The sequence below is a fragment of the Gallus gallus genome, chromosome 2 (assembly GCF_016699485.2).
Source record: "Gallus gallus isolate bGalGal1 chromosome 2, bGalGal1.mat.broiler.GRCg7b, whole genome shotgun sequence".
NCBI classification, from domain to species: domain Eukaryota; kingdom Metazoa; phylum Chordata; class Aves; order Galliformes; family Phasianidae; genus Gallus; species Gallus gallus.
This window is the reverse complement of record NC_052533.1, coordinates 77,568,324-77,593,771: the sequence shown is the minus strand read 5'-3', so window position 1 is coordinate 77,593,771 and position 25,448 is coordinate 77,568,324. Positions and strand designations below refer to the sequence as shown.

Genomic DNA, 25,448 nt, shown 5'->3' with positions numbered 1-25,448 from the left:
ACTAAACTGATTATTTAGAAGAGATCACTTGTGTATATACACGTGACACACAGGAGTAGGACGCCTCTACACAGTCAGCACCTTATTCGGGTGCCTAGTTAAGCAACCAACCTAAAACAAGTCATGAACTGCTTTCATAATCAAAGGAGACTGATTAATTCCCAGAAGTCCTCCCAGATGAAGATGTTGCCTGCTTACCCTTGGGTATCTCAATTTTCTTAATTAAAACTAAAATCAGAAAAAACACTATCCAAAAAACCCCACCATTCTGGAGAATCTGAGGTTCTTTCAGTGCCTGAAAGCTCTTTTAGTCCATTTCTTCTACAACCTAATTGAAATAGTTATTTCCCTAAACAAAATTACCAATCCTGTGAAAAGCAAAGCCTAAACAAAATAATAAGAAACATACAAACATCTCAGACCTTTAAAAACAAATAAAAAGTCACACACTGTTCCCGTAAATCTTCTAAAATCTCTGCTTAGAAAAAAGTATCCTTCACATGAATTTCCCCTTCCCCTACTTCAGCATGGGCCATCCCAGCGTCAGCCATGCTCCAGCTTCATTTCTCATGGATCCTGTGCCTTTGTGTGGATTAGTTACTGAGCCTATTAACCTTTAGCCCTGTGACACAGACGGGTGACATGGGTGGGTGTGTACTACAGGCCAGCTGATCAGGGGGAGGAAGTTGATGTTCTACAAGCACTGGAAGTAGCCTCACAATCCTGGCCACTGGTTCTTATGGGGGACTTCAATCATCCTGGTATCTGTTGGATTAGCAACATGGCCAGGCATGCATGGTCCAGGAGGTTCCTGCAATATGTTAAAGATAACTTTCTAACACAGGTGGTGGAGAAGCCAACAAGGAGAGGTGAGCTGCTGGACCTTGCTCTTACTAACAAGAAAGGGCTGGTTGGGGATGTGAAAGTTGGGAACAGCTTAGGATGCAGTAATCATGAGATGGTAGAGTTCAGGATCATGTGTAGAAGAAGCACTGTGGACTTCAGGAGAGTCAACTTCGACCTCTTAAAGAACCTACTTGGTGGGCTAGAGTTCCCATGGGCTGGAGTGCTGGAAGGAAAGGGAGCCCAAGTGAATTGGTCGACACTCAAACACCACTTCTTCCAAGCTCAAAATCAATGTAACCCTAACAGTAAGAAATCAGGGAAAGGTGGCAGGAGATCTGTATAGATAACAAAGGAGTTCATGGGTAAGATGAAGGGAAAGAAGAAAGTGCATGAAATGTACAAAAAGGGCCTGTCCACTTGGGAAGAATATAGGGATGCTGTCAGGGCCTGTAGGGATGCAATGGAAAAGGCTAAGACCCACTTGGAATTTAATTTGGCAAAGAAAGTAAAGGATAACAAGAAAGGGTTTTTAAAGTATGTCAACAATAAAAGGAAAAGTAGGGAAATTGTGAGTCCCCTACTAATCATAGAATCACCAAGGTTGGAAAAGACCTACAAGATTATCCAGTCCAACCACCCACCTATCACTAATAGTCCTCACTAAACCACGTCCCTTAACACAACGTCTAAATGTTCCTTAACACCTCCAAGGTTGGTGACTCCACCACCTCCTCGGGCAGCCCATTCCAGTGCCTGACCACTCATGTGTAGAAGTAGTATTTCTTAATGTGCAGCATGAATCTCCCCTGTCACAACTTGAGGCCATTCCCTCTAGTCCTGGAGAGTTAGAGAGGGACATGATGAGGTTCAACAAAAGCAAGTGTAGAGTCCTGCACCTAGGGAGAAATAACCCCATGCATCAGTACAGGTTAGGGGCTGAGAAGAGCTGGAGAAGAGCTCTGCAGAGAAGTACTTGGGTGTCCTGGTAGATAACAGATTGCCAAGAGCCAGCAGTTTGCAGCTGTGGCCAAGAAGGCTAATGTTATATAGGGGAGCATTAGAAAGAGTGTGGCCAGCAGGTTGAGGGAAGTGATCCTCTCCTTTTACTCTAACCTGCTGAGGTCAGATCTGGAATACTGTTCTGGGCTCCTCAGTTCAAAAAAGACAGAGATGTTCTAGAAAGAGTTCAGTGGAGGGCCACAAATATAATAAAGGGCCTGGAGCATCTCCCATATTAGGAAAGGCTGAGAGACCTGGGACTGTTCAGTCTGGAGAAGACTCATAGGGGATCTAATCAGTGTTTTTGAATATCTGAAGTGTGGGAGGCACTGGACAAGGTCAGACTCTTTTTAGTGGTGAGTAGTGACAGGACAAGGAGCAATGGCCAAAAACTGGAAGAAAAGAAGTTCCACACAAATATGTGAAAGAACTTCTTTATGGTGAGTATGACAGAGCAGAGGAACAGGCTGCCCAGAGAGCAGAATCTCCTTCTGTGGACATATTCAAAACCCATCTGGACTCCTACCTGTGTGTCCTACTGTAGGGTAACTGCTTTCGTAGAGGGTCAGACAAAATGATCTCTAGAGGTCCCTTCCAACCCCTATAATTCTGTGATTCTGTGATGTGCCAAACATTGTTTTTGTGCTAGGTGATATCTAGCATAGAAGATATCACCGTAGTAACATCACTACTCTTAATGTGAATTCAGTAAAGCTGCGTTTTCCTTCCTAAATTTGCCCCAGATCATTCTCTTGTGCATAGTAAACATTCATACAACCTCATAAATGTTAGTTTCTGGTTGGTCCTGATGTAGGTGAATACAAAACAGAATCATTAGTCTTTGCTGTGCCCTCTTTCTCACAGTAGTTATAAAAAGAATGTTCCTCCTTCTCCACCTCTGAACTCATATTTAGTTCATTAACTATATATGAGATCTCTCTTGTTTTTGTGGGGTTACAAAACTTAAATATTCCTGGGGTCTCAAGCTGTGTACAGGGCCAGGCAGACGTAGGTCTACCCATTGACTCAAGCAGTCTGGAATGCACACAGGCTATGAGCATACATAATATGAGTAACTACCAAAAATACATGCAACATTGCACATTTTCTCATATTTATACTGAGTACAAGGCATTCCTTAGTACAAGGTCTGGAAACCAAAGACAGTAACTATCGATCAAAATTAATCAAACTGACCGACCCTCTGACTAGTACGTTCAATACAAATTAATTATATAAAACAAACCCAAGGAATTCAATGAATATTTTGATGTAAATAATTTTATTTTCCATTTTATTATGTATTTTTACTTTGTTAGTGGATTCTGAAAAAGATCATATACTTGTGCATGCCCGGTATTCACAGAATACCCTTTCATGGCTCTATTTTTGGAAATGCTTTTCAATTATAGCACTTTTGTGCATAGTAGATCAGATATAAAGATAGATGACTGACAGCAGGGGAAGAGGAGGAAGTATTTCACAACACTTCTGTCCTTCAAATGAAAATGCTGAAGCTGTAACCAACTAACTATAATAAATGAGTACCTGACAAAAGGAAATGAGCTGTGAAAGTAAAAAAGCTACCCTAGGATGAATATTTCAGAACTACTTTGTCACAGTAATCCTCTGTAGGTAGTGTGTAATTCTTGCTAAAAATACTATCCAGTAGATGCTGAATGTTTTTATATAGTACATAGAGATGCAGTTAAATTACAGAGCCATTATTACTTAAGGAAAAAGAAAGGTTGCACTCTTTCAAGATAAAATTTTCTCAACAGTAACATGTGACTTGAAAGTATAAGATGAAACTAGCTTAGGGAATGCAACTGGAAAAAAAAAAAACCTTATACTCCTAAATCTCTAATATCTTTGTTTAACTCTTTTTAAAGAGACTTTTTTTAAAGAGTCTTCTGCTTTATCTGTCATATTAGATGGAATTTTCTCACAAACTTTTGTGACAGAAGACAGGATAAAACTTTTATCCCATTCTGTTGCTGCCGTAGGATTAAGACTTTTTCAAAGGCAAGCAGCCTCTGCAAGGCTGCGTGTTTATCACAGAGCTATGGCTGGAATTAGCACTGCCTTACATCTTGCTCTACGAACTCTTTTACTCCACAGGCACAAGAGCTTCTATTCAGCATGGCCAGGGAAACATTCAAATTTGATACAATTCATGAAACTGAATTAGTGTCACATGTTTAATATTTCGGTCTTTCTTAAAGTCTCAATTTAGTTCAAATTAATTGTCTACTTCACTAATTATCTCTGAAAGTGGGAGAAAAATGACCTCCAGAAATGATCTGCTGGTTTTCAGTCTTGAGCTCAGACATCATGAGTGTATACCAAGCACACTTGGCAGTCTACAGTCTACTTCATCACGCTCCCCAAAGCTGTATTTTTATTTACTTTTTACTTACTTCATCAGGAGGTTTTGTGAGAAAACATTTCCAAAACACAGAACAGCAATGAAATTCACAAGTCTGTCTAGTGGGGACTGCAAGTCTTAGAGCTTTAGTACTAAGGGAATTACTGTGGAGTATTTCTCATGAGCTCTCAGTAGCTCACCAAGTTGCAGAACTTTGGAATGCTATCAAAGCCTTCTGGCAGCAGAAGACTTGAGCACTGGCTCAACTTGAGCTGCTGGCATTAATTACTCTGGTGCTTGAAGTGTGACAGTTCACATGTTCAATACATTCTGAACCAGCGCGATAAAATGTTTACTCTGATGTTGGCTCGCTTATCCAGAAGGATGAAGAAAGATCAGCACACTTCAAACAGATATCTCTACTGAAAACCCTCAGACCAACCAAAGAGATCAGATGATCTTCTCACTCCTATGGGATCTTTCTTCAGATTTGAAGCAGTCTATCATACGATAATGAGGGAAAGCTGCATAAGGTATGCCCTGTCTTTCCTTCGCAATACAGAGCCTTATGTTTTCTTCACATCTCCTGTACTGCAAGCAGTTTCAAGAGGAGAAAAGATAGTTAATATAGAAATCAAGTAATTAGGGCTAAAAAACCTCAACCCTCTTTAGAGTTATAGAATATATTAAAGTGTTTGTAGTGGAACTGCGTGGGCATGCAAACTCTGGATGCTTGCGTTTCTCATTTTCCTTGGGTAAATGAAACATCAGTCACCATGACCTCAAGTGGTGCTAGAGAATTGTCACAATCAGTTTTTCTGTCATGCTGAGACAAATAGTATTTTCTGCAGAGCCAGACTAAATCAGTTTTACAGAGTAACTGTTCAAAAAGGAATGTCCACATTTCTCAGTAGTCAGCAAAGCAACAGCAGAGGTAGATGGTGGTTCCAGCTGACACCTGCGGCCCTCCTGCTGCATTGTGACCCATTCTAAGCAAAAGTGTTTCTGGCCAATGGGCCAAAACAGATGAGGCACAACTCTGTTCAGCTTCCCATGTAGTGACCACATTGTGCCATGTTCTACAACACATGCAATTCTACACTGCCTTGGAGATTCTTTGCAAAAAGAAAACGGCTGCATTGCCATGCCATTCAGCTTTGCATCATGCTATCGAGGAGGCCCATAACAGTCAGTGGGACTTGGAGTCTGTTCATATCCAGTCAGCAGGCCACCAAGATTCAGATCATACTTTATTACAGATTCCTGAAAACCTAACTGCCAAGCTTAACACTCACTCCTACACAAATGAAAACTGTTCCAAAATGGAAAAAAAATAGCAAATCACCATGTAATCTAAATCCTTTCACAAAACAAGCAGCTTCACTTTCTTTAGAACATTCACATCCACACTGGGTAAAACTGTGACAGAATGGAATGTACATTAACACCACCTAAACCATGCAAATGTGAGCAGATGAAATTTTCACATTAGGCATTAGTGAACAGTGGGCATTCAACCAGAAGTGAATAAAAACCACCAAAAGCTGGGAAAATAGTCAGTCATTCAAAACACACTTGAGATATTCACTGTGGTCCTAATCAAAGGCTGGGGAAACCATAAGCCATTGGAGTAGGAGCTCATAGTTTTGTTATCATCGCCGAACTTCAGAATATCGTGAGATGAAAGCGAAGGTACTGAGACATATTAATTTGAGATGTATATGTAGAATTTTCTGCAACACTATATTAGTAAATTACAGGAAAAAAATAATCCTGTCACAGAAACATTTAAATGGTCCCTAGTATAACTGTTTCTTTTTCTCCCTAAAACTAACTAACACATATAAACATTCAAGAAAATAAAAGATCTTAGTTGAAGAACAGGAACTAAACTTTGTTTAGGTTCTGAATTATAAAACTTTGATAAAGAGGTCCATTATTTTTAATTTGTATCCAAACATGAAGTCCCATTGAGAGTACCGTCCCAATGAGTTTTACTGTTTGCCCAGGTATCACTTAAATAATGTTTAGAAGATGGGGGTTCATCATTACTTTTTGGTTGTCTTGATCCAGAATCATTAGGAGTTCTTCCTGCATTGACAGGCAGATTTAGGCAGAATAATCCCGTTTGTCTCACTAGACAAAATGATGGAGGAAGAAGTCATCCTGCCAAAGGCTGTTACATTTTTTATAAGCATAGGAGAGTAAAAAGAGTCTCAAAAAAAAGCATGATGTGCTACTTTTCAGATCAAGCAGAATACAAAAGGTACTCCCTAACAGCCATTTAAAAATAAAATTTCTGGTTGAGATTTTGATAAAACTTGAGCAAAGAATGAATTTTCAGAGCTATGTGGAATGTATAACAACAAAGCAAAACTTTAATCAGAAATGCTGAAAAAGCATTGAACTTGAGTGCCGTTTGACTACCAGTGCTATTATTAATACAGCATGACCTTGTGTGAACCTTATAAATTTGTTCATGAATATATAAAATGGGACTAACTGCAGTGTTATGAAAAAGTGGGGTGCTTAAGGATCTGACACAGCTACACATTTCATTCTATTTGAAATTCTCACTCGAGTATCTTCTGAATAAAAATATTACAGCAGTAATCAGAGGACACTGATCTATTCAAACTAAAATCACCCTCTATCCCAAGTTCTATCATTAGGTTTTTATTCCAGCTACAATTCTGAATCATCACAGCTTTTTGTAAGGCACAATCCTTCGCATATCCTGCATAAATTTGCCTCCTAAACTTTATGTGAAAGTGTGATTCTGTCATTGTGGCCTCTCCAACTGGTTTGAGACTTTTTTTCTAGATTGGGTTCTTCAGCTTCTTGAAAAAGTGAAACATCTTCCACATTCAGTTGATTCTTTATTCATTTTCTCTGACTTTTCCAGTTTTGGTTTGTGCTTGGAAGATCAGGAATATGGCAGTGAATATTTATTCGTGAGTAAGTAATGGTTTTAGGTCTTTTAAAAATACATATTTTGCATATCTCGTGTCCATGAAAGCAGCCTGTTTGCAAGTTTTGAACCGAGGTGCCTGAAATTAGACACTCTAATTCATAGTTAAATATGGATATAATCAAAACTGCAAATGATTTTAAGAGCTGATGAGTCAGTGATCATCTAGAAATACTCAAAATCTCTAAAAAAACAGACTTTTTTTTGAGAGCCTACTCACTGATTAAAGTACTTGCTGTAAGGTAAATGCAACTTAGAATTTACTCCATTCTATTTCTTCCAAAGGCAGGAAGCAGAAGTTCAGATTCTTTTCCCTACAGCGAAACATGTTTCAGTTTGACATTCACTGAAGTATTATCAAGCTTATTAAAGTTATTCAGAATTCATAGTGTACTAGAACTACAGAATGCCGATCTACTATATTTCAAAGTAAGCCGTGCAATTAAATTTATTGTCAAATTTATTTTTACTTCTATTTCAGGATATAAATATGCCATTCAGCTTTACCCTAGAAAGAAAGACAAGATATAGAAGTTGTGATCAAGGTACTTTCATTTATATTACATGTATTTATTGAATTGGAAACTGTAGCCACTCACAATATATAACAGGAATCATTCTCGATCTTTGCAAAATACTGGAGAGCTGACATCAGTGCCTCAATTCCTCTTCAGCTTGTTATCACAGCGCATTCCTGGGACCCAGGAGCATAAATTATGCAAGTTTAATAAGAATTTTGGTTTTAGTGAAATGGAATTGAATTGCACTGAACCAGACATTAGAGACTCCAAATCTAAGCTTTTCCTTGACTTCTTGGCAAGGCTTTTGTCTGCAGTTACTTCCAAGTCCAGGTCCTGGAGAAACTCCCAAGCCAAGGAGAAACGTCAAGAGAATGCATATTTGCTTAACAACAGATGCACCAATATAACTCCAGAGTTTAGGAACTTTCTTAGTATTTTCAACACCCTAACGGTGGCCCAATGAGGTTTAATACATGGTGTGTAGTCATGTAGACTATGTAAAATACACATTTCACAACAGTACAGGAGTAGAATGTAGCTAATTAGCATAAAACCTGCTGATCTGATGATGCTTGAAAGCTAATTACGCTAGCTTTGTATTAGAAAGACAAGAACAGAGATGCTTATACTTTTCTCCAGGCCAAGGGAGGACTTCAAAATCTAAAAGGAGGATAACTGAAGAGTGTGGATTTGCAGAGCTCCCTCTCTAAAAATCTGCAATGCTGTCTCAGTATGCTTCCAAGTAGCTGTCACTCTTCTATGTCTCTTCTTCAGAACTGCCTATGGTAAAAGCCCCTCCCTTGAATAGGCTGTTACTGAAAATGCTCAGTTAATAAGAGTTTTGACCATTATAACCTAACCCTAGATTTTAACAAGCTTCTCAGTGGAACACAGACTTTCTATTATCTGATTCCAAGACTGCAAGGTTTGAGAGTGAGCTCTAGACAATGCAAGGGAGAAGCTGAAATGGGTTGCTACGTTCAACATCTCTTTATTTATAACAGATGAAAAAACTCTGCCTGCTGTTCATCGGAGAAGAATAAAAAAAAATTAGCTGCAAAGATCCTGGTTCTGCTACAAAAAGCTCATTCCATTTATGCTCAATTGAAGATACTCAGAACTTGAAATTGTCAGTAAAGACAGAAACATGTTTCAGCTTCATAAATCAGTCCTCTTACATATTTATACAAATGTACATACATATGTGTATAAAGTTTAGTATCCTAAGAAGTTTCATATGTACATCAAATCAAGTTTCTGCACACACATATATATACTTTTTTTTTTAGAAACTAAACATATGGCAAATAATACCATCCACTTTATGCTGCTCCCACATTTTCTTTTGTCAGTATGCAGCAGAATATAATTTTCAAAAGAGATTACAAAAGTTCCTAAGAATATGAACCAACAGTCTTTGGATGTTTAGAAGAGAGCTGAAGGAGAAATAAGGTTGAGGGATAAATGCAATAGCTGCAAATGTTTGTTTAACAGATCATTCATCTGCAAAGTAGTCAAAACATTTGCTTTCAGGCTTCAGTTAAAACAAATTGTTTTGAAAAGGTAATTTGTTCTTTCCAAAAGTTGATCTATCCAGAAAATACCACTGGGTCTGTTGCATTCAATCCATGTTTTAAAAGTACTTTGTCCCTTTGCTTTTCTATTCTGAGTGCTTGCCACGTGTGTCTTCATTTGAAAGAAATAATTCTTGTTATTTTGTGAAAGATCTGACAAGTATGAAAGTATGAAACAGCAAAATGTGAAAGGGATGGAGCTTTACAAAGAAAAAGTACTTGAGTTATTCTCTCCTATACAGTTTCAAATCCAACTCTTTAAAGGGAGATCTATATTTTAATATATCATTGATTTTCATATGATGAAAAATTAAATAGAACATGGAAGAAAGAAAAGGGCAGCATTTTATGATTTTGAATCTTTAAATACGGATTTAGAACTTTAAAGCAATACTTCCTTAAAATTCCTTGAGGTCCTCAGGTGACATTCTATTACCTTAAACTCATGTCAAATTCATGGAAAAAACCCCACGGTCTCTCCAGATCCCAAACTGTACATCAGCAAAAAAGACTTTTGAAAAGACATTGCCAGAGATTTTTTTGGATGGTCTTTGCACAGAGATCTAGGTTTGTAATATGTAAGCTTGACAGTACAGGTCAAAAGAATGTTGTGCAAAATGCCTCCTGTTGATTATTAAATCTCAGAGTAGGGACAATATAAGCCCTCCTATAAACAAATGGGACTCAAAATTCAGCTTTCACTAGACTTTCCCTGGAAAGTCTACATGAATCAGAAGGTACAAAACAAACAGACATTATTTCACAAGTGCAAATAAATCAGTCACAGCTGAACCTGAAAATAAAAATAAAAAAAGAAGCCAAACATTCACAGAGCTTATTGAAGTAATGTACTGATACCTCAGTGGAGTGGCAAGTAAATTGGATGATTACTCCAATATGTCACATCGAGGCCTGGCAGCTTCTGAATTATGAATACTAAGAATCAATTTATAATTGACAGATGTAAAACAGTATTTAAAGATATGAATTATCTAAACAATTTCAAATATTCAACTTACATGAAATTAACTAGCACAATAGTGTATTGCTTTCTTTTTAAAGCATGAAAGTGCACAGCCGTGTAATCTGCAAATAAACTCTTTCAAGAAAGAAGAAAATAACAGAACATCTGATTTTGCTGCTATCTTTCATATGATTTCATACAGATTTCAGCTGGATTACTGTTTGACTGAAGTTGCAGTAGTTGTCCCACGCAGCATTTTAAAAAATGTATTAAGAACTTCCTTAAGAATTGGAAAGAGTCAGGTCAGAGTACTAAAATCATGGTTAATAAGCAACTATGTAATCAAAAAAGATAAAGAAAAATCTCATCAAGAAACTGAGAAACAGGAAGATAGCAGAAAGAAAAATGATCATATAATGCATATATAAAAGATCTGACTATTCCCATATAATAGCCAATGCAAACTACTTATGGGTGCTCCATATAGGAAGGATTATAATACAGCACCTCTCAGATATTCCTTAAAGCTTTAACAGTGGATGCATGAGAAAAAAAAAAAAGGCACTGAAGATTTTAAAAAAAGCCTTCTAGCATATCTGGTAGCATTAAACCTTATGTAATGCTGCCTGATGTCTCTAAAATCTGTCAACATTACTCATTTAGAAACATTTGTCAAATAGCTTGAAGATCACTTTCCTATGCTACTGAGCACTACCACTGAAAATCTGGGTGCAGCTGCTATGAATCAATGTTCCCTTGCAAACCACCTCAAAAAGAAAGGAGAAAAGAAAGCAGTTGAGGACAGCCAAACAGGAGTCTGAGAACTAATTCTCCCATGGAAGATAGCAATGGAGTTTATCAGATAAGCACTTCAATGTCTTTGCCAGTACATTTTATCTTCTTGTTTTATAATATCTCCCCAAACTGTGAGATCTTGAAATGGAAATCTGAAGCTTGTATCCAGTCATAGGGGGAAAGTGTGAAAGCTGTTTCAAGCTTATTGGGGGTGGCAGGTATTTAAGGAATGTTAGTTAGCGTACTAGCAGCACAGAGGTGCACTGCTCTCATCAGCTGCAGTAAAACACTCAGCTTTGTAATCTTTTCTTTCTGTCATTCACTGTTTTCTTCAACCCCATTATTTTATACGAATGCAAAAACAAAACAAAACAAAACAAAAAAAACAAAATGAAACCCACACAAAAACAACCATTCAGCTCCTTAAAGGTCAGCTAATACTTTGTTCCTTGCACAGTCTCAAATTTTAGATTTTCTTCAGAGGGAGAGATTTTCTGTAGTGACTGAGGAGATAAACAAGAAAATTTCTGCTAATGAAGCAAGAGCAAATTCAGCCCTCTCCAAATGTCCTGGCTTTGCTAAAGAGCAACCACATGGACTAAGTGGGATGAAGTTATCTAAAGATGGACAAAGGCCAAATAAATACCTCAATTAGATACAGAGGACAGAAAGATGCACCTGGGAAATAAGAAGGGTTTGAGATCAGAAAGTTACTAAAAAGCCTTCCCACGGTTCAAGGGCCTAGGGTTACAAGGAAAGAAGACAAATCAGTTTAGGACAAGCAGTTGAACTATTGCGGCTATCTGGAAAGGATTCAAGAGGTATAATATGCACAATCTTTTGCAGGCAGATATGAGCTTATTTTGCAAGAGCCAATCAGAAGCCATTCTGCTATGACAGAGTACTATCAAGCACTCGGCAGTAAGCTTTGCTGCAAAGCAGTGTGTACTGTATCAGAAAACGTACCATTCTCATGTGGCCACAAGTCCTCAGGCTGACCCAGAGTGCAGGCTACAGTAAGCTCACATCAGTTTGCAAATGGGCATGCACATACTCACAAAAAGAAAGAAAGAAAGAAAGATTTCAAGACCAGTGTGACACGAATCCATCAACTAAAAGGTGGGAACAACTGAGGTCTGCAGGGTCAGGGATGGGAAAAGCAGGTGGAGAAAGTTAACAGGAAGATATCTGTGGTGTAGGGAAACCAACACTGAATATGCATGTTCAGAGAAGGGGAACCTGCAAAGGCCCTAATTTGTAACAGACGTTTTTTCAGAGGCAGTTATTTAACTGAGGGCAAACATCAGAAGTGTGAAAAGTACTAGATGGTATAAGACCTTATGGAATAACCTATGTAATTCTACCAATATTTTTCTAGGGATTTGAATGTAATGCAACAGAATTAAACTACCAAACTCTTTTCATAATATTTCCAAATCTGTAAAACTCAGATATAATTACCCAGCTCCAACCACATAACCTGGTGTAGCTGATATGCGCATATACATACCCATCTTTAAGTCCAATACAAGTAGATTTACAATAAATTATTACATTCCATATTTAAGTGTCTACCGATTACATATAAAAATCAATAATAATTATTATTTTTCCCTTAAACTTTCCATATTTCACTTCTGAAAGGAAGACAGTAAATTTGACGAAAACACAAGGTGAAAAAGGTGCTTGCTATACATAAGTAATAAAACACTGCAATTTTATTTGCCTCCTAAGAAAATAATCAAATAATGTTTTTGATTTACCTCTTTCCAGTGGATTTCTGTTTTGGATGAAACACAGAACACATGCTGTATCATCAATAAATACCATTCACCTAACAATTTTCCTGTGAAGTACCTAAAACTATTACCTAATTAATCTTTATAACAAGTATCTGAGATAGATTACAGAAACTCCAGTTTAAAAACAGAAAAACAAAATCATCACTTGAAGAACTTGCCTAATAAGTTAAAATATATCAACACACTGATATGGATTGGAATTCAGAGCCTGCTATGATTCAGTCCTTTTGTAAGGGTTTGTCAGAACTGAAACTCTTCTTACTCATCCTATTTTCATTCTCACACCTATGGTGATGTTTAAGAACAGATTTGTCATGTTGCACTTATTTATATGAGTGCAACTTGGTACTGCATATATATATTTGTTACATATAACATACATTTAATGATCTGTTTAGGTATGCGAGTTGCACAATTTTTAACTGATTGGTCTCTAATTCCACTGTGGTTTTCATCTTCACAGAGCAGAAAAAATCTATTTGATATATTTATTACAACTTTACCAATGGCATTGGGAACCCTTAAGGCATGTTACTTTTTGTAAGCATCTTCACTGCTTTTTGCATTTATTACATTGGGTGTAATAGTGAGAACTTACTGACTTCACTTAGGCAACTGGGAGAATGAGAAAAATCTAGAAGGAAAAAAAACACCTGAAATATACAAGCTTTGATGAGAAGAGTGGTCAAAGCCATTAAGAAAAGAGAAGTGGCAAACTTCTAGGGACTGCTTCTGAATGGCCCAAAGCTTGTTTTCTAATTAATTTCTGACTTGAAGTTTACAGCACTGAAAGTCATCTTCTTTGCTGACAAAGAAATTATTTATTTTACAGACGCCTAAGAACGAGAAATAGCAATTCAAGCCAAAGCAAGATGACTAAGGCAAAGCACATGTTTGGCTGTACTCACCTTAGGCACCCAGTGGCATTGCGCAGCACCTGTGATGAATGAAGTTGTATTTTATGATCATCCTGGAGTGGAGAGTTTTCCCATCCAGAGTGTGGGATGATCACTGCATTGGTCAACACTGCGAGGGCATCCTGGATGATTGGCATTTTCAGTGCATCACAGGAAGAGAGATTCCAGAGAACTCCTACAAAAAGCAAATGACTCATAATCAACTATTTTGGAAAAAGAGACTGAATAGTTTATTAAAAAAAAAAAAGAAAAGAAAAGAAATCACATTATTATTGCTTCTAAGGAAGCTGTTCTTGGCATCATAAAACAAAGAAACAAACAAATAAATAAATAAAGGCTAGTAAATGGAGCTGAATGATACCTGAACGACTCCCCAATGGGAATAAAGCTTTGAATACACAAATGGTCACAGCACCATTGGACATTTCTCAAAGCTAAGCCTTAGATCATTCCTACTTTCTCTGCTGTGGTAACAGTAGCCCGGCTCCACACCTAACCTTGAGGGTAAAAATTCAGTTTTGCCGTTATTACGTTCAAGTTTTGAACCACCAACCAACAGAAAATATTCACTGCACAGCAGAGTCTACAAATATGAACATTATGTTACAATATCAAAAAACAAAGTAAGTGATGGTGGGCGGAAACTGCTAAAGACCTTGCAAACACGGGCTCCAACATTTATAAATACAAACAGGAAGCACTCTACTTGCTCCGGGTTTTCTTTAGCATTCTGTGTTTTGAAGGGGAGTTATAATTAACGGGAGTCAACCTACATTTTTTGCTTTCCCTTTAAATTTAATTACCTCTGTGGGAAGACTGTTTCAGTTATACAACATCATGTTTTAGTTACTTTTTACAGATCTTAGAAATGCAGCTATACTGATAAAAATACCTTAAAATTATCTGTATGCTGTAAACAGACAGAAACTAACAGACTTTAGCTGGGCACAAAAAGCCCACCAGAAATAAAAATACTTTTTTTTTCACTCGTTCCTTTAAAGTAACAAGGAAAAGAGTCTTTGATTTTTGTTATGAATGCCTTTATGAAAAGTAATACTGTATGTATTATCGTAAGTATTGTAGAATGAAAGCATTTGTTATGATATTTATATTCACTTTTCTGTGATACATTCTTAGTACATTTCATTGAATTGAACATTTCTGGAAATACCTGGCATTTTGCTGGGTTTAGTCACTACAAAGGATAATTTAGATGCTTTTTTTTCCACATGTATCTAAATAGGTGTAAATGATACACATGGTAGAGAAGCAGGATCCAAATCTTTCCCTATTCAAGGTCCGATTTAGTACTCAACAAGACAATGTGTTGCTTTGTTGTGAAGAAGTTCTGTTTTAGAACTGAAGCGGAATAGAGTTCTTTGATGGTAACAAAACAGCTGTTTGGGCTTCAGGTACCATTCATAAGCCATTAAAAACAAAAACAAACAAAAACCCAGAAGCAGCAAACAAGTCCTTTTTAGCAAAATTCTTAAGAATGTGTATGTATGCAATATTTGTTATTTGGTAGGCTCCTACTTAAAGAAAGAAGACGTAAAGAAACATAATCTCTAAGCCCTGTCTCTCAACTTAAATTACATTTGATATTGCACACAAGGGCTTTTGCTCACTAACTGCCATAGGAACTGGCCAGCTCGAAATAAAACCCTACTCATTCACCCAAGAGCCAGGAAGTAAGGTCCAGATTTGCTAACTAGAGATAAAACTTTCACAGTATCATAATGAAGGGCTCACCAGAGTAGATTCTGCTGTTCCGTGTTCTTCTACAACGATTGTGAGTCACGGTAGTTTAATAAACCAGCACTGCCCACTAAGCCTGGCGTTGCCTTTAAGTTTCTGCACCTCACACAGTTTTAAGCAGGAAGTTAATCTCCCACCCTATAACAATGCCTTTCATCTCATTTTAAGTCTTTGAATGCTACCAACTACATCAATGAATAAAACAATTTCATTACGACAAGTTACATTTTATTTTTGCAGTTGGTAGACTCTGCTACTTTCTGAGGTTGGCGTTTTAAGTGTCTCCCTGTACCCTGTCTTAATTAAGAATTTACAGTTATGAAAGTGCACTGGGATTTCATTTCCCATTACTTTTGCTGAGGAGGGTCTGGAATTAGATTTGTGTGTGTCAAAGTAGATAATCCATTCCCTAGACTTTCCAAGAAGCAAGAAATAAAAAAAAAACACCACCATTTTTTACCTGAGGCATATGTCTGAATGCGTTTTTAAACACTGCGTGCATTATGTTTCCTTTTAAGATCAACTCCTACTAAGCAGTTGATCACGGAGATCATTTGCCACCTTGCTCTTAGAACCCTGAATAAATTGGGTTTCGGAGCACAATAAGCAAGTCTGGAACAGTAGCTAAGGTGCCTCGGCTGCCTCCTAAATCATTTGTGTGCCATCATCTGCTCCTAGGAGGGAAAGAGATTGGACTCCACATATCAGTGATTAATCATGAATAATGGGACCTATCCTGCTGAATATGGATTGGAAGAAAGTTGTTAATCCAACTCAGCCATTTAACTCAATAGTTTATCATCTGTAGGCTGACTCCTGGGAGGGAAGATGAAAATAAAGAACTGGCCAGATCAGTGCAGAACATCTCTTAATCATTCATGTTCATTGTATCTTCTCTTTTCCTTGCCTTTAAGGTGGCAATGCATTGAAAGAAGGCATTCTGTCTCCCTGTTTTTTTGCAAAATGCTTTTATTTGTTGAACGCTACAGAGTAGGAAAAAAGTAGTCACACCAGACTGACCAAGTCTCTCTGCAGTTTGAAGCTTTCATCCATACATAAAACAAATTGAAGACTAAGGAAACAGTATCTTGTAGTTTCATTTTGAATGTAAACATAAGGAGTAAGTTGTACTGAAAGCATTGGACTGGTTCAAGCTGGAAGATGGATTTGGGGTCTCAATACCAATAACCAGTCCTGCAGACATCAGATGAAGGACTCTTCAAGGAGTCTACTGGAATGCTTGCTATGGTGACCGTGCTGTACCAAGTTAAATCTTCTGGAACAGCTTATCATAGTACATGCATCAAGTAGGTTCAGCAATGTTATTTAATGCACTAGAGACAAAAAATCTTTTCTAGGAAGGTCTTTCACAGTTGACAACAATCAAATTATTAAACTGATTATAAACTTTGAAAAAGTTTCTAACCAACATTATCAAAGCCATCTTACAACAGCTAAAAGGTTTAAAACCCAATCACTGCCATCACTAGCCACTATGCTGTTTTTGTTTTTTCTCTACTGGAATAACACCAAACTTCTTTTTTTTTTCAATCATGCACTAATAGGGAATTTCATCTAAACTTACATGTTAGTATAATACTCCTTCAACAAGAACAATAGATTATGGGTTCCTATTATCATTTTTTGTTATTGCTATCCTTTACAGAGACGTATGCTAGCAAAACATAAATACATACATGAACATATATGTCACCCTGGGAACTTTCAACTATACAGATATAGTTCATAAGGAAAACTACATGCACATCTTAGTTAAAGCAATTTAAATATGTTGGCACCAGAAGAGGTAACTAAGAGAACAGAAAACAAGAAAAAGCTCTGATTTATCTTTCTCTTAGCTGAAGTTTGGATTGAAATCAAAGCTGAAGATAAGACCAACTCTTAAAAACACCGTCCAGACTAGTGGAATGTTACTTCTGCTAAGCAAATGGAACAGATCCATCATGCCTTCAGCTTAGAAATAGCATTATTTTTTTGCATAAATCAATGAATTAAAGCTACTGCAAAAAATATGGCATCGTGCAAAAATCAGAGAATCAGAGACCATATATAAAGCCAGGAATGTCTAGGCAATTGTTCAATATGTGATTTGATGCCATCTCTAATCACTACTTTTTTATATATAAAAAGCCTCTTACAATGACTTAGACTGTAAGTAGAAATGAAGAAACTGAAATGGTCAGCTTTTACCAGAAGTATTATCCTTGCCACAGTATCACTACATATGTTATTTCTGATTGTGCTGCAGAACAAGCACATCACCAAATAAAGTATGAGATAAAAAAGACTGTAAGTAAAAAAAAAATATTACTGGGAGACAAAAGACCTTTGATCCTTCTCAATTTGGCATGTTTAAGGCACCCTTATACTTAACACTTCGCTTACTGAATATTCTTTGTTAAAAACAAAAAAATAAGCCTTACAACTCACTCAGGTTTTTCTTTTCCATCTTAATTTCACAGTTCGGTCATGGTCTGATGCAGTGTATGATTTGGTAGAGCTACAATCCCAGCTCCCAGTAAGAGCAAGCACAGCTTTGGGAGGCTGTTTGTTTATAAGATGATGGTGTGTTGGTACTACTGGGAGTACCCTCATGCATATCATAAATCAGATTGAAATCTGAGAGCTAAATACCCTGCTGAGAAGCCAAGCACAAGGGATCTTTTGCTGGGGCCCTTAGGAAAAGCATCTTCTACTCCAAAGCTCTCAGGTACTAGAAAAGTCACTTGCTGGCTCTTACTGCAGTTTTGTTGCTCAAGAGACCCATGTAACTGTAATGCTACTCTGCAGAACTGGATCAGCAGTGTGGCAACAGGGTGTGGGCTCCATATACACTATGTCAGTTCTGTTGAGTTCAGAGCAGGGGCAGAGATGAAATCATTTATCCTACTGAAAAATGCACATCACATTAAATGTAACTGGTGTTTAAGAATCACAGCATCCACCCTACAACTGCAGGAAAACATAACTGATGTGCATAAAAGATGTCAAACACCAACTGCTGCAGCATTTCTTAACTTAAATAGGTAAATTAGATTTAAAAAGAAGTCCAATATGAACTTTGGCACTTAAAGAATTCAAAGCATTTAAGAAAGCTCCTTACCAGTACACTTAAAAAAAAATAATTCAAAATTGGTGTAACAGAGAAGGCAGCTTCATTAGTTTTCTTGAAATAATATTTTACCTGGTTAGTGAATAAATACCTTACATGGACCTTCATGTAATTCACTTATGTACATATGCAAAGGTAGTTTTCTGTCTACCTGTATATAAGATGGCCCACGAAGAGTGCAAATTGAGAATAAAATGGGTTTCAGTGAAAGTAATAAGCAGCTACAAGCTCACAGAACAGCAAGTGAAGCTGCAGGCAATTCAGTTATTTTATTTTCCTTCTGTAGCCATTTACAGCATTACAAAGCAAAAAACTTGGACAGAAGTAGGTGTTTTCTTTTTCACTGCAAACAAATGAGGATTGACCTTGATTACAGAATAATATAAGCATCTCCACTGAAAAGTTATCTTTCATAATGCTCCAAAATTAAATATAGGATTTCATTAAATTAAAAAATTCATTAAATTAAAAATTAAATTAAAAACATAAAGGACTGATTTTAATAGTGCTTGCACATAGCTTGCTGAACAAATTCTGTCCAAAAGCTATTGCATTAACTGAGGAAGTCTGTATACTTGTCCCAGGACTGAATTTTGACCTAGCACTGTTGCTTTCTCTTTGTCGTATGCTTTAAAATAACATCTAATTGTGGAAGGGAACTGTCACACAAGAAAGTTATAAAGGTATCAGCTTTAATGTTAGATTACAGTGGAATTACTGGAAGTGCCAAATTCAGTTACTGTCGAAAGACCAGTGGTTAGTGCATTTCTTTCTTTCCTGACTGATGTAATTAATCTGGTTCCATATTACTGCCATAAAATACAAAAATCAAATCAAAAGCAATTAATTGTCAATGAGAAAAACACAGTAAAAATAAACAAACTTCAAATACAAGTTCATCCTAACACGTAACAACAATATCAATCTCACTTACATATCTTGCTAGAGAACAAGAAAATCGTACAATGATACTCACATGGATGGGAAGGTTTGGCTTTTTTTTTTCTTCAATGTTTACATGTGTATTTTACTGGGGAATGTTCTAGAGCACCCAAAAGTAAGACATATGTTTTATAAAGGCACAAAAAAAAAATGTTATACTTAAAGTTCACCATCGAGTTAAAGCTCTAGGTACCAAGGACCTTACTCAGAAGAACCAATTAGGAAGTCAGACCTATCTATAAAGTCACAACTACATACTAAATGGAAGGCTTGGTGAACACTTCCTCAAAACCTCACAACTTAATCATATCTTAAAATGGATATATAAAAGTCATAACTGAAAATACAATTGTTGGAGGGAAATTGACCTAAAATAAATAATAAAATTGGTTTGGCCACAATAAACAAAAAAAGCAGTTTCATCACCAATTAAAAACGTGAAATACTCAGATCTATTAGAAGAAAAATTATGACGTGTTGCAATCACAATAACATTTCCATTGCAAACATTCCATACTACAGGGAGGTTTTGAACTGCAAGTATTTTAAACTCCAGTGTTCAGGCAGGGGCATCAAAATTATATGCCAAGCTGATTTTTTTCCAAAGGATTATTGCTTGCTGAACAAAGTTCAATGCAGCTGTTACATCAAGCCATATGCTGCAACAGATGTCCTCTATTTATCAGTCCAGATTGTTTTGATACTTCCTCTTAAACTTAGATTTGACCAAACCAAAAAAAAAAACAAAAAAAAAAAAAAACAAAAAAAAAACCCAAAAACCCTTCATGTAGTATATTAGCAAGTGAATTATGAATTCTATCTCTCTGGTTGCCATATGAATCAAAATAACTTGAATGAATTTCTTAGAAGAAATTGTATCTTCCTCATTGTACAAGCTAAGAACATTTTTTTCTAATTGAGTTTTGAAAGTTAATTTGGTTCATAGGTGACTTACTCAATTTCCAGCAAGAAAAAGTGAGCACAGAGGGACTACCTTGGGTTTTGGGATAGGACTGACTGCAGTAAATTTAGGACAAGTGAATAAATGGTGCAGGGACCTGGTGGTGCAGAGCCTCAGGATGGGCCTGGCCCTACCTTGGCAGCAGCAGGTCATGACAGCCATGGCCTGGTAGGCAGGGGCCTGCTTCTTCTCAGTGCTGGCTTTGCTCTGGGAGTGCCTAGGGCTGTGGAAGGAGCCCCATGCAGACCCCAAGGTCAAGGAGAGAGGGACATTGTGCTGTGGACATTGCACTGCTGCCAACTGAGACCTCAGGATGCCAATGAGTCGTGATTCCCTTTATTCATCTTGAAGAACTGACACTGTCAACTTGAGGGAGGCTTTGAGCCACAGCACTATTCATGAGTTGCTCCCGCTCACAATAACATGCTGAGTGTAACTGATGCACCACATCAGTGCTTCAGCCTGTTGCTAAGAAAGTGGAGCAGAAGATATTAGACAGCATCTGTTTTAAACTCTTTCCTTATTTTCTCACTAGCAACAGAGTGAACAAGTTCAGTGGATCATTTAGAAAGAGTTGAGATCAACTCTTCATGCAGACAAGTCCTATCAGTGGGTTTCCCCATTTTCAGAGCCTAAATAATGACAGCATACTGAGAAAGGGGCAAGATTGTTTATAATTGGACAGCAAATTGTAGTAGATTTTGTAGAAAATGGTTCCACTGAAACTGTCAATACTGTTTGCATAAGTGTTATTTGATCAGACAGTATCATTTCTGAAGCAAAATTACACAATTTATTAAATTACTTTTAGCTTTGCCATTACAGATGAGCTATAAACAGAACGTGTTTTGAATGGCATTGCAATTGATTGATTGGCAGTGCTGTAGCCTACAGGGTGGAAATCGGCATTGCAATAACTTATAGTATGAGCAGCGCTGCCCTCTCCTTCCCCAGTTAGTGAGAGCAATGGCTTGTCAGGACCAGGAGGATTCATTGCACAGTAAATCGAGGCATGAGAGGTTCACAGGAAGATGTTATAAAATGCCAACTAATTTCTCCTTTGAATTTGTTTGCAGTTCACTCCTGTGTTTCTAGAAATGCTCACAGTGTTTTCTGTAGATGATGAAAAAATCTAGAATTTAAACATTATCAGACTGTACAGCTAGCCGTGTGTTGGTAAAGCACATCTACTGATGCAATACCAGTTCTTGACGACACTGTAAAAGCTGAAAGGAATTTCTTACTAGGGTGGCAAAACAGAGTAGCCCAGTACCCTACTAGCCATTCTGTTGCCACTGCTAGAAATAGTTCAGAGGGCTTGTACAAGCCTTGCCAGGGGTGTTCAAAGCTGGAACCTTTAACTTGGTTAACTCTAACAACTACTTCTGAAAACAACGTGTCTAATCCTTTATTTGTATTACTTTTGCTTAATTTAGCATAATTGTTTGGTGCATACATAACAAGATAGTTTAGCAATTACTTTTCCTACACAGAAGAAACCTTTGTTTTTCCTTTCTCCCCTTAATAGGATTTTAAGCATAACAATAAGAACCAGGAACTACAATACAAAGTTTCAGCTATGGGGTGAAATGCATGTTTTTACAGTAATCCAAGACATGCAGGATTTGGCATTCTATATGAAACCCAAAACACAAGGAAGAAGGAGGCTGAAGGATACCTTGACTACAACAAATGAGAGAGTAAATAGTTCGGTAACTATGTGAAATAGAAAGTTTTTTGTGCTTTAAGAGAAGAAATACTGGTAAAACTACAGTATGTAATTCTTTATTCAGCCATTGGCTTTCATCCAATGTAACTGGATACAAAACTTTCAACACAAATAATTTTATCAATGTTGATAACAACTATCAGTTAAAACACTAAATCAAAAGTGTATTCGCACAAAAGACTTCATCAACTTTTAAAATTGATTTTGCTAGGAAATTGTACCTACAGTTGCATCCATTTAATAAAACAGTAGGAAAGATAAGAGACAATATCCTTCAAGTAGCTCTTCTGAAGAAAATGTATTTGGCATTTAAATATAGAAGCAAATTTAAGTGACTAAGCAAATAGAGTTGAAATTTGTTAATCTTATTATAAAATTAATAGGAAAAAAAAGTTAAAAAGTATCCCTAGGAAAATTTTTTTTTTCTGTTCTATTTTTCTCCTCCTCAATTGTTCCAGGTGTTGGCTGTAAGGTAAACAAAGTTCGTAAGTCACCAATTTCTGAGCCTGAGTTCCTCTAAGCACTTGTTTCAAATTATTACAGGAATTTGCATATCTGCAGAGGAAAAACTAAACAAGAAATGAATTAATGCCTTTTATTGCCCAAATCAAAGCACGCACTTCTGAAAGCTGTGCTTTAATTTAGTGGTTATCTACTTCTACATGTAAACATTCTGATTTCCTTGACTGACAGGAGAAAGAGATTGGTTGGTGGTGGTGGTGAAGAAGCTAATTCACAGAGTTGCATCTTGAAAGGTATTTGTATACTTTCTTCACTGATTCCTTTCTTACACTTTCTTTAACTAGAATTATATGCCCCAAATGATAGTTGTCAGTCTTACTTAGCTAAGTCTATATTGAACTAAATTTATGTTGACCTTGCAGCAATGCTATTTCCACGATTACACAATCATAATAATTTAAGCACATCTATGGCTTTTCAAATTGTCAGTTTGAAAAGATTTTTTATAACCACCACATGTATTTGAACCTAAACCGTACCTTTACAATCTGATTTTCACTTACAGTAATGCTGAAGTCTTCTCTTTGGTTCCAAAAGCATGCCACTTTATACATATCTCTTCCTACCTATCCTTTTACATTAAACATCAAAAAGTGAAAATTAATTCAATCTTTCACTGGCCAAGCTTCCTTATCTTTATGTTGTTTCATAACAGCTTTTGAATATAATCAATAACTGGGTCATTTAATATACAATGTTGGACCAGAATATCTAATACAAATCTGAAAAAAAGGCTATAACAGATATTTAGAACTATATAAATGAGAAATAAAATAATAATATTACTTATTCTTCTTTACCTATGTCTGTGGGAATATCTCCTGAGAGTGGGATGAAACACCCTAATCATCTTCAGATCAAGATAAATAGCAAAAGGGCTACAAATAGTTTCTACCTATAGAAGTTATGTTTACATCACAATAAAAAGTCACATCTGTGTTTACACGCTCCAGTAACTGAGCTAATATCAAGGGCACTTTTTCAGAGAATTATTAAATTGATAAATTGCTTTAAGAACCTAAGTATTAAATACTCCTTTTTTTTTTCCATAATATTATTAAACATTATTTACAAGATGTGAAACTGAAAGTCCAATTAACAACATCACAAAAAGAAATGACTACTGTCATGTTATTTTGACTTTGGGAACCCCCTATAGATGAATTGTCATTGTACTCGAAAGTTAAAAATTCTAAAGAACAGTCCAGAATTAGCTAAAGAAAAAAGAATCACAATATATCCTCCACCGAGGTCAGCCAACAGGTTCATTTAAATAGACTACTCCCTTAAACTTGCTTAACATCTCACTGCAGGCTCATTAACTTGCTATTAAACTGATTAGAAAAGATACATAAGAGACTCAAAGGGACTTTTGGGAACTTCCTGACCAACATGCCAATGATTTATGTACCTATTTACACATGATATGAACTCACATACATATAAGTAGGACGACATATAGGTGCTTTCAGCAACACTACCAGACTACCAGTAAGTTTATAAAATATCTTGTTATAAATAACTTGTAAATTGTAAAAATGCAATGTAAAGCACAAAACAATGACATAATAATGTTGCATAAGATGAGGTATAACTAAAGGCAAATCAAGCAAAAAAATCTAAGTAGGCCTCAGCTGAAAGTACAGACAACACAGATATGTAATAGAAACCAAGATTCATTAAGTAAATGAAAAAAAATTCATGTTCAACCGTACCATGGTTTAAACTCATTTGGAGATGAGTGATTCTTCGGAAGGAATAGTAGGTACAAAAGCTTTTATTTTTTACTATTTATTGCAACAATGTAATATGTTTTTTTGATTCAACATAAATGTGAATGAAATAAACTGAGACCACATGCATCTTTCTATACAGTATATACATGTAGTGTTATACAGTTCATGCTTTTTAAATGTTGAGGGTTAAAACCGTGATCGTTACCATTTATATATTTTCAGTAGACAATAGTTAGATCTTTGACATCTTAATGTCAACCAAAATAAGCATCAGGTGTGCTTAATAATTTTCCTGTAATTATTTAAAGCTTTATTTCTTTATCATAATGTGCTTTCTAAAAATGTATCATCTACTTTTATCTTTCAATTAAATATAGTATAAACAGTTTGAAAAATTGGAGTACAGTCATAGAATGGACCTGTTTAAATTGAGGTGTTTCTAATTTAGCTAGCTTATTCCTCAAGAAGTATAATCTGTCTTTCCGTTTGTGATTGATTTTGTTTGACAAAATGAAAAGGAGTTTAAACTGCTCTATCTGAAACAGCCAACCCATCATCAGGTGTAGCTGTTGTAACCAAGGAGCAAGGGTAGCTTGAATCTACCAACTGCTGCTTTACCTCACCTTCTCCAAAAGGAATCAACAGAATTAATCTTGCCAGCACATCTTATTTTTACATTTTTTTTTCTTTTTTTTCCCCTGATAATAAATCAAAGAGAAAGAATGTTAAAATAGAAATTTGTGGAAGAGTTCATAATTAACTGTAACTCAGGGAATGAAAGCTGAGTCACGATCAGCTACACATTTTCATTAATAACAAGTGAAAACATTTTTCTACCATCTTCAGAATCTGTTCTAATTTTGCACTGTGTTCTCTTTTATTTGTTTTTGTTAGAAAAGTGTTAGCATTT

General features: G+C 36.4%; 1 protein-coding gene across 9 annotated transcripts in view; it reads right to left on the bottom strand.

The window, feature by feature from the left end:
* CTNND2 (catenin delta 2) overlaps positions 1–25,448 on the bottom strand; it is a 623,362-nt gene that overhangs the window by 108,289 nt on the left and 489,625 nt on the right. For all 9 annotated transcript variants that reach the window (XR_001465252.4, XM_040695591.2, XM_015282257.4 and 6 more), the window contains one exon: positions 13,749–13,932. Coding sequence is in view for 8 of the 9 variants with exons in the window: in XM_040695591.2 (XP_040551525.1) it covers positions 13,749–13,932 (184 nt within the window). In the remaining variant the exon portion in view is untranslated. The remainder of the gene's footprint in view (positions 1–13,748; positions 13,933–25,448) is intronic.